Source organism: Pan paniscus, chromosome 3, assembly GCF_029289425.2.
Source record: "Pan paniscus chromosome 3, NHGRI_mPanPan1-v2.0_pri, whole genome shotgun sequence".
NCBI classification, from domain to species: domain Eukaryota; kingdom Metazoa; phylum Chordata; class Mammalia; order Primates; family Hominidae; genus Pan; species Pan paniscus.
This window is the reverse complement of record NC_073252.2, coordinates 100,810,251-100,827,017: the sequence shown is the minus strand read 5'-3', so window position 1 is coordinate 100,827,017 and position 16,767 is coordinate 100,810,251. Positions and strand designations below refer to the sequence as shown.

Genomic DNA, 16,767 nt, shown 5'->3' with positions numbered 1-16,767 from the left:
ACAGAGGAAGAGAAGACTAGGGCCTGGTTTATAGATGGTTCTGCACGATATGCAGGCACCACCCGAAAGTGGATAGCTGCAGCACTACAGCCCCTTTCTAGGACATCCCTGAAGGATAGCAGTGAAGGGAAATCTTCTCAGTGGGTGGGACTTCAAGCAGTGCACCTGGTTGTGCACTTTACATGGAAAGAAAAATGGCCAGATGTGCAGTTATATACTGATTCATGGGCTGTAGCCAATGGTTTGGCTGGGTGGTCAGTGACTTGGAAGAAGCATGATTGGAAAATTGTGACAAAGAAATTTGGGGAAGAGGTACGTGGATGGACCTCTCTGAATGGTCAAAAACTATGAAGATATTTGTATCCCATGTGAGTGCTCACCAACGGGTGGCCTTGGCAGAGGAGGATTTTAATAATCAAGTGAATAGGATGACTCGTTCTGTGGACAACACTCAGCCTCTTTCCCCCAGCCATCCCTGTCATTGCCCAATGGGCCCATGAACAAAGTGGCCATGGTGGCAGGGATGGGGGTTACGCATGGACTCAGCAACATGGATTTCCACTCAGCAAGGCTGACCTGGCTACGGCCACTGCTGAGTGTCCAATTTGCCAGCAGCAGAGACCGACACTGAGCCCACGATATGGCACCATTCCTGGGGGTGATCAGCCAGCTACCTGGTGGCAGGTTGATTATATTGAACTGCTTCTATCGTGGAAAGGGCAGAGGTTTGTTCTCACTGGAATGGACACTTACTCTGGATATGGGTTTGCCTATCCTGCACGCAATGCTTCTGCCAAGACTACCATTCATGGACTGACATAATGCCTTATCCACCATCATGGTAATCCACACAGCATTGCCTCTGACCAAGGCCCTCACTTTACAGCTAAAGAAGTGTGGCAGTGGGCTCGTGCTCATGGAATTCACTGGTCTTACCATGTTCCTTATCATCCTGAAGCAGCTGGATTGATAGAATGGTGGAATGGCCTTCTGTAGTCACAATTACAATGCCAACTGGGTGACAATACTTTTCAGGGCTGCGGCAAAGTTCTCCAGAAGACCATGTATGCTCTGAATCAGCATTCAATATATGGTACTGTTTCTCCCATAGCCAAGATTCATAGGTCCAGGAATCAAGGGATGGAAGTGGAAGTGGTACCACTCACCATCACCCCTAGTGATCCACTAGCAAAATTTTTGCTTCCTGTTCCTGCGACATTACGTTCTGCTGGTCTAGAAGTCTTAGTTCCAGAGGGAGAAACGCTGCCACCAGGAGACACAATGATTCCATTAAGCTAGAAGTTAAGTTTGCCACCTGGACACTTCGGGCTCCTCCTAAGTTTAAGTCAACAGGCTAAGAAGGGAGTTACAGTGTTGGCTAGGGTGACTGACCCAGACTATCAAGACAAAATCAGTCTACTGCTCCACAATGGAGATAAGGAAGAGTATGCGTGGAATACAGGAGATCCCTTGGGGTGTCTCATAGTATTACCATGCCCTGAGATTAAGGTCAATGGGAAATTACAACAGCCCAGTCTGGGCAGGACTACAAATGGCCCAGACCCTTCAGGAATGAAGGTTTGGGTCACTTTACCAGGAAAAAAACCATGACCTCCTGAGGTGCTGTTTGGTAACATGAAGTTCTTCAGTGGTGATTTCTGAGATTTTGTTGCACCCATCACCCAAGCAGTATACAGTGCACCCAATGTGTAGTCTTTTATCCCTCACCTTCCCATCCTTCCCTGCAAGTCTCCAGAGTCCAGTATATCATTCTTAAGCCTTTTGCATCCTCATAGCTTAGGTCCCACTTATAAGTGAGAACATACAATGCTTGACTTTCCATTCCTGAGTTACTTCACTTAGAATAGTGGTCTCCAACTCTACTTTATTTTGTTCCTTTTTGTGGCTGAGTAGTATTCCATATTATGTATAACATATACCACATTTAAAAAATCTACTTGTTGGTTGATGGGCATTTAGGCTGGTTTCATATTTTTGCAATTGCGAATTGTGGTGCTATAAACATGTGTATCCAAGTGTCTTTTTCATATTATTACTTCTTTTCCTCTGAGTAGGTACCCAGTAGTGGGATTGCTGGATCAATGGTAGTTCTACGTTTAGTTCTTTAAGGAATCTCCATACTGTTTTCCTTAGTTGTACTAGTTTACATTCTATCCAGCAGTGTAAAATTGGTCCTTTTTCACCATATCCATGCCAACATCTATTATTTTTTGATTTTTTTAATTATGGCCATTCTTGCAGGAGTAAAGGAGTATCTCATTGTGGTTTTGATTTCCATTTCCCTGATAGTTAGTGATGTTAAACATTTTTAAATTTTTTCTGCTATTTGTATATCTTCTTTTGAGAATTGTCTATTCATGTCCTTAGCCCACTTTTTGATGGGATTATTTGATTTTTCTTGCTAATTTGTTTGAGTTCCTTGTAGATTCTGGATATTAGTCCTTTGTCGGCTGCATAGTTTGTGAAGATTTTCTCCCACTCTGTGTGTTGTCTGTTTACTCTGCTGATTATTTCTTTTTCTGTGCAGAAGCTTTTTAGGTTAGTTAGGTCCCATCTATTTATCTTCGTTTTTGTTGCATTTGCTTTTGGGTTCTTGGTCAGGAAGTCTTTGCCTAAACCAATGTCTAGAAGAGTTTTTCTGATGTTATCTTCTAGATTTTTTTTTAATGGTTTCAGGTCTTAGATTTAAGACTTTGATCTATCAAGTTGATATTTATTTATATAAGGTGAGAGATGAGGATCCAGTTTCATTCTTCTACACGTGTCTTGCCAATTATCCCAGCATCATTTGTTGAATAGGGTGTGCTTTCCTCACTTTATTTTTTTCTTTCATTTGTCAAAGATCAGTTGGCTGTAAGTATTTGACTTTATTTCTGGGCTCTCTATTCTGTTCCACTGGTCTATGTTCCTGTTTTTGTACTTGTAGCATGCTGTTTTTGTGACTATATCCTTATAGTATAGTTTGAAGTCAGGTAATGTGATGCCTCAGGATTTGTTCTTTTTGCATAGTCTTGCTTTGGCTATGCAGGCTCCTTTTGAGTTTTATATGAATTTTAGGTTTGCTTTTGCTAGTTCTGTGAAGAATGATGATGGTATTTTGATGGGAATTGAGTTGAATTTGTAGATTGCTTTTGGCAGTATGGTCATTTTCACAATATTGATTTTATCCATTCATGAGCATGGGATGTGTTTCCATTTGTTAGTGTTATCTATGACTTCTTTTAGCAGTGTTTCATAGTTTTCCTTGTAGAGGTCTTTCATGTCCTTGGTTAGGTATATTCCTAAGTATTTTATTTTATTTTTTGCAGCTATTGTAAAAGGGGTTGAGTTCTTGATTTGATTATCAGCTTGGTCGCTGTTGGTGTATAGGAGTGCTACTGATTTGTGTACGTTGATTTGGTATCCCAAAACTTTGCTGAATTTATTTATCAGGTTAAGAACTCTTTGGATGAGTCTTTAGGGTTTCCTATGTATATGATCATATCATCAGTGAATAGCAACGGTTTTACTTCCTCTTTACTGATTTGGATGCCCTTTATTTCTTTCTCTTGTCTGATTGCTCTGGCCATGTCTTCCAGTCCTATGTCAAAGAGAAGTTGTGAAAGTGGGCATCCTTGTCTTGTTCCAGTTCTCAGGGGGAATACTTTCAACTTTTCCCTGTTCAGTACAATGTTGGCTGTGGATTTGTTGCAGATGACTTTTATTTCCTGAAGGTATGTCCCTTCTATGCCAATTTTGCTGAGGATTTTAATCATAAAGGATGCTAGACTCTGTCAAATGCTTTTTCTGCATCTGCTGAGTTGATAATATGATTTTTGTTTTTAATTCTTTTTTATGTGGTGTATCACATTTATTGACTTGCATATGTACCTGCATCCCTGGTATGAAACCCACTTGATCATGGTGTATTATCTTTTTGGTATCCTGTTGGATTTGGTTAGCTAGTGTTTTGTTGAGGCTCTTTGCAGCTATGCTCATCAGGGATATTGGTCTGTAGTTTTTGTTTGTTATGTCCTTTTCTGGTTTTGGTATGTGATAGTACTGGCTTCATATAATTATTTAGGGAGGATTCCCTCTTTCTCTATTTTTTGGAGTATTTTCAGTAGGATTGGTACCAATCTTTCTTTGAATGTCTGATAGAATTCAGCTGTGAATCCATCTGGTCCTGGACTTTTTTTTTGGTCAGCAATTTTTAAATTACTGTTTCAACATCACTACTTGTTATTGGTCTGTTGAGAGTTTCTATTTCTTCCTGTTTCAATCTGAGAAGATTGTATATTTTCAGGAATTTATCCATTTCCTCTAGGTTTCCTAGTTTGTGCACATAAAGATGTTCATAGTAGCCATGAATGATCTTTTGTATTTCTGTGGTATCAATTGTAATATCTCCCATTTCATTTCTAATTGAGCTTATTTGTATCTTCTCTCTTCTTGATTAATCTCACTAGTGGTCTATCAATTTCGTTTATCTTTTCACAGAGCCAGTTTTTGTTTCATTTATCTTTTTTCTTCCCTTGTTCGATTCTATTGTTGAAACTTTCCAGTGTATTTTGCATTTCTCTAAGTATGTCTTTCATTTTCAGAAGTTGTGATTGTTTTTTCTTTATGATATCTGTTTCTCTGGAGACCTTTTCGTTCATATCCTTTATTGTTTTTTAAATTTCTTTAAGTTGGTTTTCACCTTTCTCTGGTGCCTCCTTGAGTAACCCGATAATCAACCTTCTGAATTGTTTATTTGGCAGTTCAGAGATTTCTTCTTGGTTCGATCCATTGCTGGAGAGCTAGTGTGATCTTTTGGGGGTGTTATAGAACCTTGTTTTGTCATATTACCAGAATTACTTTAACTGGTTCCTTCTCATTTGGGTAGACTGTTTCAGTGGAAAGATTTGGAACTCAAGGGTTGCTGTTTAGATTGTTTTGTCCCATGGGGTATTCCCTTGATGAGATGCTCTCCCCCTTCCCCTAGGGACGGGGATTTCTGAGAGCCAGACTGCAGTGATTGTTATTGCCCTTGTGAGTCTAGCCACCCAGCGGAGCTACTGGCCTGCAGGCTGATGCTGGGGACTGTCTGCCAAGAGTCCTGTGATGTGATCCACGTTCAGGTCTCCTAGCCATGGATACCAGCACCTGCTCCAGTGGAGGTGGCAGGGGAGTAAAGTGGGAGTCCTTGGTTGTAGCTTCATTTAGTGCACTGGCTTTCTCAAATGCTGGTTATGCTAGCAGTGAAGTTGTCATGTGAACAGACTCAGTACTTCTGGTTAACCAGGATATTACAGGCAGTGGAATTAGTTGTTTTCTTCTTTAGGCAGTGGAATTAGTTGTTTTCTTCTTTAGAGCAGGGTTGTTCTTTTATCAGTTTGAGTTGATTGGTCTCCAGCCAGGAGGTGGCCCTGTCAAGAAAGCACTAGCTGCAGTAGCAGAAGGGGGGATATAATATTGCCTTACATTGGCCAGGATGAGTACTTGGGTTTCTCAGGTGATGGGCAGGGCCATAGAGGTCCCAAGGGTTTATGTCATTTGTCTTTGGCGACCAGGTCTGGTAGAGAAAATCCATCAGGTGAGGACAGGGTTAGGCGGGTCTGAGCTCAGACTCTTTTTGGGTGGGGCCTGCCATGGCCACTATGGGGTTCTTAGGCTAATGGAATTATGTTGCCAGGGGGATTATGATTGCCTCTGCTGCATCATACAGTTCGCTAGGGAAAAACCAGCACTGACAGGCCTTACCAGGCCGGGCGCGGTCGCTCATGCCTGTCATCCCAGCAGTTTGGGAGGCCGAGGCGGGCGGATCACGAGGTCAGGAGATCGAGACCATCCTGGCTAACACGATGAAACCCCGTCTCTACTAAAAATACAAAAAATTAGCCAGGCGTGGTGGCGGGCGCCTGTGGTCCCAGCTACTCAGGAGGCTGAGGCAGGAGAATGGTGTGAACCCGGAAGGCGGAGCTTGCTGTGAGCAGAGATCACGCCACTGCACTCCAGTCTGGGTGACAGAGCGAGACTCCACTTCAAAAACAAACAAACAAACAAACAAAACACCACAGGCCTTACCCATCTTCCATGAAGCCAGCAAGGCCAGTCTCACTCCTACTGTGCCCCCCCAACAGCACTGACTTTATATCAGTTCCTATCCAGGCAGCCGGTGAGCAGGACTGAGATCTTGCCCCAGGCTATAAGCCTCCCTGCTGAGAAAGCAAACATGGCTCTCAGGCCTCACCTCTCCCCACCTGCTCACACCTTTGGCTGTGCTCATATCTGTTCTTCCTGTTCACCACCCCCAAGCTCCTGGATTCTGCTCAGGAAAATTCATGCTTGTCGAAAATATTACAAAGTTCAGCCAGGAGCTTCCTTCACCCTGTGACTCCCCTCCAGTTCTGCTGGGTGCCTTCCCTTCCCCAAAGACCTCTGTGAGATAGGCCAGGAATGGCTTCCCTGGACTCAAGATGGGGACTCGCTCTTTCTGGTGCTTCTTTTCTCGGTACTATTATATTTTGCTTGGCTCCTGAAATCCATTTCAGCTCTAGGTAAGGTTAAATCCTTCTCCCGTGATCTGAATTTTCAGGTTCCCAGAGGGGATGTGTGTTTGGAGGCAGACATTTTTCCCTCTCACACTTTGGGAACTCACAGTTTTTGGCTGTTTCACAGAATTTGCAGTGGCAAACCACTTGTTTCAAAGGGTCTTGAATTCTTTTGGTTTTCCCGGTATGTTCCTGTGGTGGTTCTTGGAGCAAAAATTCACAGTGTGAGTCTCCACATGCTGTTCTGTTCATCCAAGTGGGAGCTGCATGTTAGTCCTGTCTCCTATCTGCCGTTTTATCTCAGTTTGCCAGATAATTACGTATCCTAATCCACATTTTGCTTGTTTTTGATAAGTGTTTTCTTAACATTATTTATTTTTGCCCAAGTGTCTAAGAAAACAATGCCTGTAAACAAGATAGTTGAAAAAACTTTCTCCATTTAATTCTATTCGAAGTAATTGTATCTGGGGTAAAGTCTGACATTGGTCTGAAGCAGAACTGGGGAGTGGAAAAGCTATACCTGGTTAAGTAGTCTCTGTATCTATAATCAGGTATAATGATGGAGTCCAGAAGCTTACTGAGAAAATGAGACTGATGATATTGTCATTTGCATGCTCTGATGACACATGGTTTGTTGATGTACAGTAAACATAGTAAATATGGTAAGTATCAATTATAAATAACTAGCCGAGGCACACACGGCATGTTTATTTCATGGCTGCTGCTTTATAAGCACTGACATTGTAACTATTGGTGGTGTTGTGATGTTAATGGTAGTACTAGGTAATGACTAAGTATATGGACGCTGGAGCCATCTTTCCTGGTTCTGAGTCAGTCCTCCACCACTTAATAGCCATTTGAGTATGAGCTTTAGAGTCTTTGTTGGTAAATGGGTATGATAATAGTACCTACCCCACTGGGGTCACAGGCAGTAACTTTTAACTATTATTATTGTTGTTGCAGTTACCAGCTGGTATAAATGTGTAAGTATATGTAGCATGAGGCATTGTAGTATAGTCCAAAAAATTCAGACCTTGGTGTTAGACTAGATTGGTTTCTTTCCTCAGTGTACATACTTCTGCTTAGTTGTGGCACCTCAGGAAAGCTACTTCACTTTTTGGAGCTTTAGTTTCTTCCTCTATTAAATGGTATTTACTGTACGTGTTTATTATGAAGATAAGAGTGTATGAGTGCCTACTTTAGAGGCTGATGTATAGTAAATGGTTGACAAATGATACTTTTATTTGTTTTAGGGTTCATGGGTTTGCTTAACAACTCAGGCTGACATGGGTCCTTAGTCATGAGAGGTAACCCTGAGCTGCTGTTTGCTATAAATAAGGCTCAGAATTTCAGTATGATCAAATAGGGTCAGACCAACCTGGAACCAAATTAGGTTGGTTGATTGGCCTTTGGAATAGTTATTTTAAATGTAATTTAAGCCTCTATAACTTTTTTTTTTTTTTTTTGGTATTTTCTCTTAGTAAGAGAAAAATTTTTAGTAGACTTTTCTTTTTTTTTTTTTTTTTTTCAGCATGCATGCAGTTTATTCGCCACATTTCCCCCAGGAACTCTCTCTGGTTAGGGAATGAAAGAATTGAAGGAATGGGGGATGTACAGGTGGAAGTAAAAGGCACACCTTGAACGTGCTATGATGGGTTGAAGGGTTGAAAAGAGGTTGGTCTGAAATTGATGAGCCTCCCATTTCAGAAGCTCAGGAAGTTTGTGTCCAGGAAATATGCATGCCTTCAGCCAAATCCCTTGCACCTGATAGAGCAGAAGCAGGCACTGCCTACCCTGGCCTGGGCTGTCTGCTGGCTCTCATGTCAGGCATTTTCTGGGCCTGGCTGTCGCAGCTAGTGGGATCACTAACATTGCATGGCCATGGTGTTTTGGCCTAAACAAACAGGTGAGGCCTGGCTCTGTCTACACAGCAGCAAAAAAGGTGACTGATTAGCAGGAGATCTGTAGTGCACAAATAATGGGAGAGGGTGGGCTTGTCAGCATTAGATAATGACTCCAAAATGTAATGTAAACTCACAAGGAGGGAGTGACTCAAGGCTGGACACATGACTAAGTAAGAAAATGTGACTCTGTGAGCTGACCCAACTTCTAAACAAACCTCCTAATACAGTCACAGTGTGTTTCAGTCCCCTTGACTCTAAACCATCACAGAAGCAGAAGGAAGAGGAAGTGGTGGAGTGCCCAGCTGGAGCCTGGGGACTGTCATGACTGTCTAGATCTCTGAGGTCAGAGGGTGTCACAGCCTCCTCAGACCCTGAGCCTGGGATGGAGAGGGGGAACAGGATATAGATTCCCAGGAGGGCTGTCCCCAAGGCCCTCTCCCTGCCTGTCTGGCTCCTCGGGCCTCCTCTTCTACCGCTTCTTCTTGGTCTCTTTCTTGGGCCTCTTGTTCACAGAAGGAACAGTAGCCTTGGGCTTCCTCGTCACCTCAGCACTTCTGAGCTCAGATGGTTCAGCCTCCACCTCGTGGAACTTGGGAATGGGTATGATGATGGCCAGCACACAGATGAGCTGGAAGATGGCTCCCAGGAAGAGTCCGTACCATAGCAGGTTCTCCAGGAAAGTGGGCTCAGGCACCTCCAGAGGTGAGAAGTCTAGGTCAGAGGCCATGGCCCAAGTCGCTTGCTGCCTGAGGTCTCTTCTGACTCACCACTCTTCAGAGCCAACTCTCACGCTGCTGCCCTTCTCCCCCGGAAGAGTAGACTTTGTAGGTTTACAGCAAAATTGAACAGAAAGTACAGAGGGTTCTCACATAACCTCCTACCTCCTTGCATGCACAGCATCCCATTCTTCAACATTCCCCACCAGAGTGGTACATTTGTTAGAATCAATGAACAGACATTGACACATCTTTATCACTCAAAGTCCACACTTTACATTAGGGTTCATTCTTGGTTGTACATGCTGTGGGTTTGGACAAATGTATAATGATGTGTATTCACCATTGCAATATTGTAAAGAATAATTTCAGTGCCATAAACATTCTCTGTGCTCTGTTTATTCATTCTTCTCCTCTGCTTAACCTATGGTAACCACTGATCCTTTCACTGTCTCCATAGTTTTTTCTTTTCCATGTCAAAAGACAAAATTACAACAAATGTAGTTAAAGATCAAATTGTTTTTTATTTGTGATTCATGAATCAGGAAAGCATCCATTCTACAAAATACAGTGAGCACTTTCATGGGGCCATGGAAGAATAGTGGGTTTTGTAAGGAACAAAGAAACAGAACAGTAGGAAAAAAACTGATTGATTAACATCAGATTACTTCAGGTTACTTTTCTAGAAAGGGTAAAAGCAGAGAGAACCGGCCAGTGTGGTGGCTTACGCCTGTAATCTCAGCATTTTGGGAGGCCAAGGTAGGAGGATTGCTAGAGCTAAGGATTTTGAGACCAGCCTTGGCAACATAGTAAGATCTCCATCTCTACAAAAAAATAAAAATAAAAAATTAGCTGGGAGTGGTGGCATACATCTGTAGCCCCAGCTCCTCAGGAGGCTGAGCTGGGAGGGTTGCTTGAGCCCCGGAGGTTGAGGCTGTAGTGAACCATGGTTGTGCCACTGCACTCCAGCCTGGGTGACAGAGCAGAACAAGACCTGTTTCAAAAAAAAAAAAAATGCAGAGAGGACTTCCTTACTCAGGTGAACCGGAATCTCAAGTTTTCAGGAAAAACTGCCCTGTTTGCGGATCTACCTCCTTCGTTAAAGTTTCAGTTTGATTAAGTGGTACTTAGCATGAGTGACTGTTTTGGTTTGATCTGGTCTGCTGAGGCCTAGTATAGGAGCTCAGTCAACAACGGCCTCCTGTAATTTTTATTTAACATCCAGAATGACATATAGTTGAAATCATACATTATTTAGGTTTTTCAGATTGGCCTCTTTAAGATAAAATTTTAACCTATAAATTATGTTTGTGTCGAAAAAATATACCTGGGAAGATTGCCCTCTTGAACCAACTTGCAGATTCCTTCAGGGAGCTGGGAGAAAGGAAGGGGACTTGTGCCCCGTCAACCAGATGATCAGCCAGCCCCCGGGCTTAGTGTGTTGATGTGTTGTGGCTGAATTGCTCTCACACCTTCCTTCTCATGATATTTTTAACTCTATTGGACTAAGTCCACAGTGGAGAGTTATAAATAGGGCTTGGGGGAGTGACATGGTCATGCTAATAATTAGGTGCCTCTTCAACCCTGTGTCTGTAAATATGTGTTCCATGTTTGTTCATTGGAGAGGCCGAGTCCTGTGTGGGAGATAAGTTGGCTGGGCTTGGCACACGGCATTTAACAGAACAAAACCTTACCATTAACCAGACCTTAAAAGCCAGTTTGGTGATTACATGTTGTTTTAAATCTCATCAGTCACTCTCTCCTCTAGTAGCTTATCAAAATATTTCTTCCAGTTTGGATCAGTTTCTGGCAGATACCTATCTTGATCTTGATACACTCCCACTGATGTTGTAGTGCTTCTTACAGATTTGCCCTGGGCAACTGCCTAACTGGCCATTGCCAGCCTAACGTGTTCATCTGGCTCTTACCTATGTGGAACTTAGACAGAGTTGGCTTTTCCTTCTTGACTTGGAGTTACGGTCCCTAAGGAAATAACTTGGATCTGTCCCTGACAAAGGAGGGGAAGCCCCTCCATGCCTGCACAATTCCCTTCTATATATTGTTCATGGATAGATGAACTGAAAAGATTTGTTTGCCACTTTCTGTTCTGCCTCCTGTCTTGAGTATTCCTCTGGGAGATAAAGAGTGGAAAGAGTCCAGATGCAGTGGCTCATGTCTGTAATCCCAGCACTTTGGGAGGCTGAGACAGGCAGATCACCTGAGGTCGGGAGTTCAAGACCAGCCTGACCAACATGGTGAAAACCCATGTCTACTAAAAACACACAAAAAATTAGCCAGGTGTGGTGGTGCATGCCTGTAATCCCAGCTACTTGGGAAGCTGAGGCAGGAGAATCGCTTGAACCTGGGAGGCTGAAGTTGCAGTGAGCTGGGATTGCGCCATTACACTCCAGCCTGGGCAACAAGAGTGAAACTCCATCTCAAAAAAAAAAAAGTGTAAAAAGAGTGGAAAGGGGGTAAGAGAAGAAAGACTTAAGGATTTATGAAGAGGCAGACTTGGGTCTAGACACTCAGATGGAGCAACATCTATGAACATCTAGGAGGCCAGTCATCTTGGGCAGGGTTTAGCAAACACGTTCAGTAAATAGCTAAATACTAAATATTTTAGACCTCGAGGGCCAGATGGTCTCCATCATGTCTACTCAACTCTGCCACTATAGCACCAAAGCAGCCATATGTAAATTGCAAAGGAAAGGGCATGGCTGTGCTCTAGTAAAACTTTATTTATGGGCACATGTCCATTCTTACTTTGCTTGCTAGCCACACAGAGACATGTAGTGAGCTGAATGTGGCCTGTGGGTGGCAGTTTGCTGACCTGAGGTAGGATAATATAAGAAACCTGATGTTAATAAGTTTTGAAGTATCTTTGCTGCCTGTGTATTCTCTGTAGAGATCCTTTTCATGCTCACTTAGCTAAGTGAAAAATAACTGGAAATGCTAAGTGAATCCAATGAGCGGAAGGGAGTTGTGCTGACTTTTGGGCAGTAGAGAAGTATTCCCCCTGGAGGCTGGCTGGGATAGTGGCAGCAAACAGCACAGTGAGAACCACAGGGCAATGAGAGACTGCTGGCTACACACCACAGATTCAGTCTTTCATTCTCTGCTGATACCCTGGTGGTTTTGTGTTTGGTTTTAAAAGGGGAAGCCAATCTTTTTTTTTTTTTAATTCTTTCAGCAAGGCAATTTACTTCTGCAGAAGGGTGCCACTTGCGTCAATCAAGATCGCAAGAGCACAGAGAACAAAGGAGACCAGGGGGTTTTTATCCTTAACGCAGTCCCTATCTCTGTGCTACTCCCCCTTGGGCTGGGGTTGGACTGCACAATTTGAGCTGACCCAATTGGCTACTTGTACATATTTTTTTAAATATAGAATGGGAGGGGGACAGAGGTGGAGAGTGTGAGATGTGCAGTTTCAGGGGAACATGGGGTGCAGGTAACCAAGGGAACAGATGTGAGTTATTGATTAGAGCTGACGAGAAGGGGGTAGGCTGTTTATGGTAACTAGGGGCAAGGAAGAACAAGATAGTTGAGTTTGAGGACAAAGGATAAGGAAATTAACAAGCTAAACCCTATAAGAGAAACTCAGAAAGACTTATTGTGTCTTACCTGACAGTTGAAGAAGCATCTATCTGTAGGGAATCCAGAAGGAGCGTTCATGAAGGTATTACAAGCCCGGAAGAAGCACACGAGCACTGAGCTGACTACTGAGCTGGAGGCGGCCTCAGACAGCAATGGCATCAACTTGTCAGGCTTTGGGAGTGAGCAGCTAGACATCAATGACGCACTAAATTACGTCTTGCCTTATTTCTCATAGAAAAGTCTATAAGATGTAGAATCAATGTTGTTACTGTTAGGGACGAGCTGCCCCAGGAACCGCCCCCGCAGTGCAGCTGACCCTTACCCCGAATACTCTGCAGCTGCATTCCTGAACCCTTATCTAGGTGCCACAGCAAGGTCGCCGACTTGCTACACTAAGCAAACCCTGCTTACAGCCCTCCAGGTGGCACAGGGAAGGTCACGAGAAATGTGGATAAATCTAAGTTATACCCTCTTGTAAATTCCTCCGGTCATGAGATGATATGTGGTAAAGTTAACTGAAAAGACCAAGAAGCAGCTTCTCCACTCCTTCTGGGATCTCTATCTGGTTCGGCCTTCCTGCCCCCACTCCTGCCTCCACCATGTCCATCAGGGTGACCCAGAAGTCCTACAAGGTGTCCACCTCTGGGCCCCGGGCCTTCAGCAGCCACTCCTACACGAGTGGGCCCAGTGTCCACATAAGCTCCTCAGGCTTCTCCCTAGTGGGCAGCAGCAGCTTCCAAGGTTGTCTGGGCGGAGGCTATGGTGAGGGCAGCGGCGTGGGTGGCATCACCACCATCACAGTCGACCAGAGCCTGCTGAGCCCCCTTAACCTGGAGGTGGACCCCAACATCCAGGCTGTGCATACCCAGGAGAAGCAGCAGATCAAGACCCTCAACAACAAGTTTGCCTCCTTCATAGACAAGGTATGGTTCCTGGAGCAGCAGAACAAGATGCTGGAGACTAAGTGGAACCTCCTGCAGCAGCAGAAGATGGCTCAGAGCAACATGGACAACATGTTCCAGAGCTTCATCAACAACCTTAGGCGGCAGCTGAAGACTCTGGGCCAGGAGAAGCTGAAGCTGGAGGCGGAGCTTGGCAACATGCCCGGGCTGGTGGAGGACTTCAAGAACAAGTATGAGGATGAGATCAATAAGTGTACAGAGGTGGAGAATGAATTTGTCCTCATCAACAGGATGTGGATGAAGGTTACATGAACAAGGTAGAGCTGGAGTCTCACCTGGAAGGGCTGACTGACGAGATCAATTTCCTCAAGCAGCTGTATGAAGAGGAGATCCAGGAGCTGCAGTCCCAGATCTCGGACACATCTGTGGTGCTGCCCATGGACAACAGCCACTCCCTGGGCATGAACAGCATCATCGCTGAGGTCAAGGCACCATATGAGGAGATGGCCAACTGCAGCCAGGCCAAGGCTGAGAGCATGTACCAGATCAAGGATGAGGAGCTGCAGATGCTGGCTGGGAAGCACGAGGATGACCTGCAGTGTACAAAGACTGAGATTTCTGAGATGAACCGGAACATCAGCCAGCTCCAGGCTGAGACTGAGGGCCTCAAAGGCCAGAGGGCTTCCCTGGAGGCCGCCATCACAGATGTCTGCAGCACAGGGGGCTGGCTGTTAAGGATGCCAACGCCAAGCTGTCCAAGCTGGAGGCCGCCCTGCAGCAGGCCAAGCAGGACATGGCGTGGCAACTGCTTGAGTACCAGGAACTGATGAACATCAAGCTGGCCCTGGACATCGAGATAGCCACCTACAGGAAGCTGCTGGAGGGCGAGGAGAGCCAGCTGGACTCTGGGATGTGGAACATGAGTATCCATACAAAGACCACCAGTGGTTATGCAGGTGATCTGAGCTCGGCCTGTGGGGGCCTCCCAAGCCCCAGCTTTGGCTCTGGTGTGGGCTCCAGCTCCTTCAGCCGCACCAGCACCACCAGGGCAGTGGTTGTGAAGAAGATCGAGACCCGTGATGGGAGGCTGGTGTCCTAGTCCTCTGACGTCCTGCCCAAGTGAACAGCTGCGGCAGCCCCTCCCAGCCTGCCCCTCCTGCGACTCTCCCAGAGAGCAGAAGGGAGCACAGGGAACGTGAGACCCACCTGAGGCCCAGCCCTAGCCCTCAACCCACCCACAGGGTAGTTTACTATCTGGGGACCCCCCATGCCTATGCCTTCAGCTACAAAACAATTCAATTGCTTTTTTTTTTTTTTTTGGTCCAAAATAAAACCTCTGCTAGCTCTGCCAACAGCTAACCTTATAGTTACCTGTTTTTTTCAAATGTGAAAGATGGGTATTCCGAAAAACCATACAAAGAGTCCCTCTCTTTAACCTGCATCCAAAAACTCATGAAATTTGAAACTGTCCAACCACAGGGAAACAGCCTGGCTAAGATTCAAAGTGTAGGCAAAAGCCTGCAGAGAGTGAACAGAATCCTCATGGGCCCAAGGAGCATCCAGAAAAGTCACTTCAAAGAGGTGGGAAAGCAGAGCAACAGGAAGGAACAGGGTGCCTGGGCATTTGTGGAGAATGCTGCCAAAGAAAAAAGGCTCAGGAGTCCAGCCCCAAGGGAGCTGGAACAGCCTCACATAGAGCAGGGGCATGAGAAGTTAGCAGGAAACGCCATCTATACCAAGCCTTCGTTCAACCAAGAGCATAAGGCAGCAGTCTTCTCTTTGATGAAACCCTTCTCCATGGGCGTGCCTTCTATCTCCACCCCTGCAAAAGCCCTACCTGTGGTCAGAAACAGATTGAAAGACTTACCCATTTTGGTTTTAGAAAATGCAAAGTTGAGTTAAAACCAATCGTACATTCCAGAAAAGTTCTCTCAGTAGACTTTGCTTGCAAAGAGGCCTCCATTCTCTGCAGTGAAAAGCCTCATAAATGCCCCTTCACAAGGGGCTTTTTCATCTTTAGGAGACCTGAATCTTCAGGAAAATCCTTTTCCGGAAGTATTTCTCCATCAGAATGTTTTAAAAGCACCACTGCAAGAAATGCCTTTGAACAAAACATTTTTATGGAAAACACTACTATGCCAGAAGGCACCATCTCTGAAAACACAACCTACAACCATCCTCCTGAGGGAGATTCTGCTGGGACTGCGTTCAACTTAGAGAAGACTGTGAAACACAATGGGAATACAACAACATGGGCACTGGCCTGTCTCCCGAGCCCAAAAGCTTCAATTACCCATTGCTCTCGTCCCCAGGTGATCAGTTTGAAATTCAGCTAAACCAGCAGCTACGGCCCCTCATCCCCAATAATGTTGTGAGAAGACTCATTTCTCATGTTATCTGGACCTTGAAGATGGAGTGCTCTGAGCCCCATGTGCAATTGGCCTATACCAAGCTCATCTCCAGGACAGGCCTCCTGATTCATCAGTGAGCAGCAAGAAGTAAAGATGTCCAAGGCAGAATGGGATACAGACCAATGGAAAACTGAGAACTATATCAATGACAGCACAGAAGCCCAGAGCAAACAGAAAGAGCAGAAGTCAAGTGAGGTGAGGACCACACAGAAACATGAAACCCAGATTTTCCTATCATTTAGCATCTTCCAGGAAAGTGCCCACACAGGAGAACCTGGGACTCCCAGACCATAGTTTGTCTTGGCCATGTAACTTCAGCCATGACAGTGATCTCCCACTTTGCTCATTTAGAGAGTGAAACAGGTTAGTACACAAGATAAACTGTAGGCCGGACATGATGGCTCATGCCTGTAATCCTAGCACTTTGGGAGGCTGAGGTAGGTGGATCACTTGAGGTCAGGAGTTTGAGACCAGCTTGGCCAACATGGTGAAACCCTGTCTCCAAGGGGAAGCCAATCTTAATGTCCACCAATTTTCTTTGATAATGAAGCTGTATTATTTATATCTCAGAGAATTATTTCATTTCAGGTAATTTGTTGGAATTTTCCCTTCACATTTTTCAGTATTAACGATCTGTCCCCTCTTTGTACTACTAGGCTAAAAGTTCATTAATTTTTAGGTGATAAATAGCTGTTGTTAAT

At 44.7% G+C, this 16,767-nt stretch overlaps 2 protein-coding genes and 1 pseudogene across 7 annotated transcripts in view; 2 read left to right on the top strand and 1 right to left on the bottom strand.

Moving 5' to 3' along the window:
• MANBA (mannosidase beta) overlaps positions 1-16,767 on the top strand; it is a 129,515-nt gene that overhangs the window by 17,589 nt on the left and 95,159 nt on the right. The window contains exon 1 of one of the 6 annotated variants that reach the window (XM_063603844.1): positions 14,562-16,261. The exons of the other annotated variants lie outside the window; for them this stretch is intronic. Coding sequence (XP_063459914.1) covers positions 16,160-16,261 — 102 coding nt within the window. The 5' untranslated portion in view covers positions 14,562-16,159. Of the gene's footprint in view, positions 1-14,561; positions 16,262-16,767 lie in introns of those variants that run through there. 6 annotated transcript variants of the gene reach the window in all.
• LOC117980018 (protein MANBAL-like) lies at positions 8,723-10,165 on the bottom strand. Its single transcript, XM_063603846.1, has one exon. The coding sequence runs from the start codon at positions 9,165-9,167 to the stop codon at positions 8,910-8,912; it is 258 nt and encodes an 85-aa protein (XP_063459916.1). The 5' UTR covers positions 9,168-10,165; the 3' UTR covers positions 8,723-8,909.
• On the top strand, positions 13,353-14,988 carry LOC103783525 (keratin, type II cytoskeletal 8-like; annotated as a pseudogene).

What these genes read in the sequence shown, in the direction of transcription:
- LOC117980018 (XM_063603846.1), bottom strand. Translation starts at nt 9,167, where the DNA reads ATGGCCTCTGACCTAGACTTCTCACCTCTGGAGGTGCCTGAGCCCACT.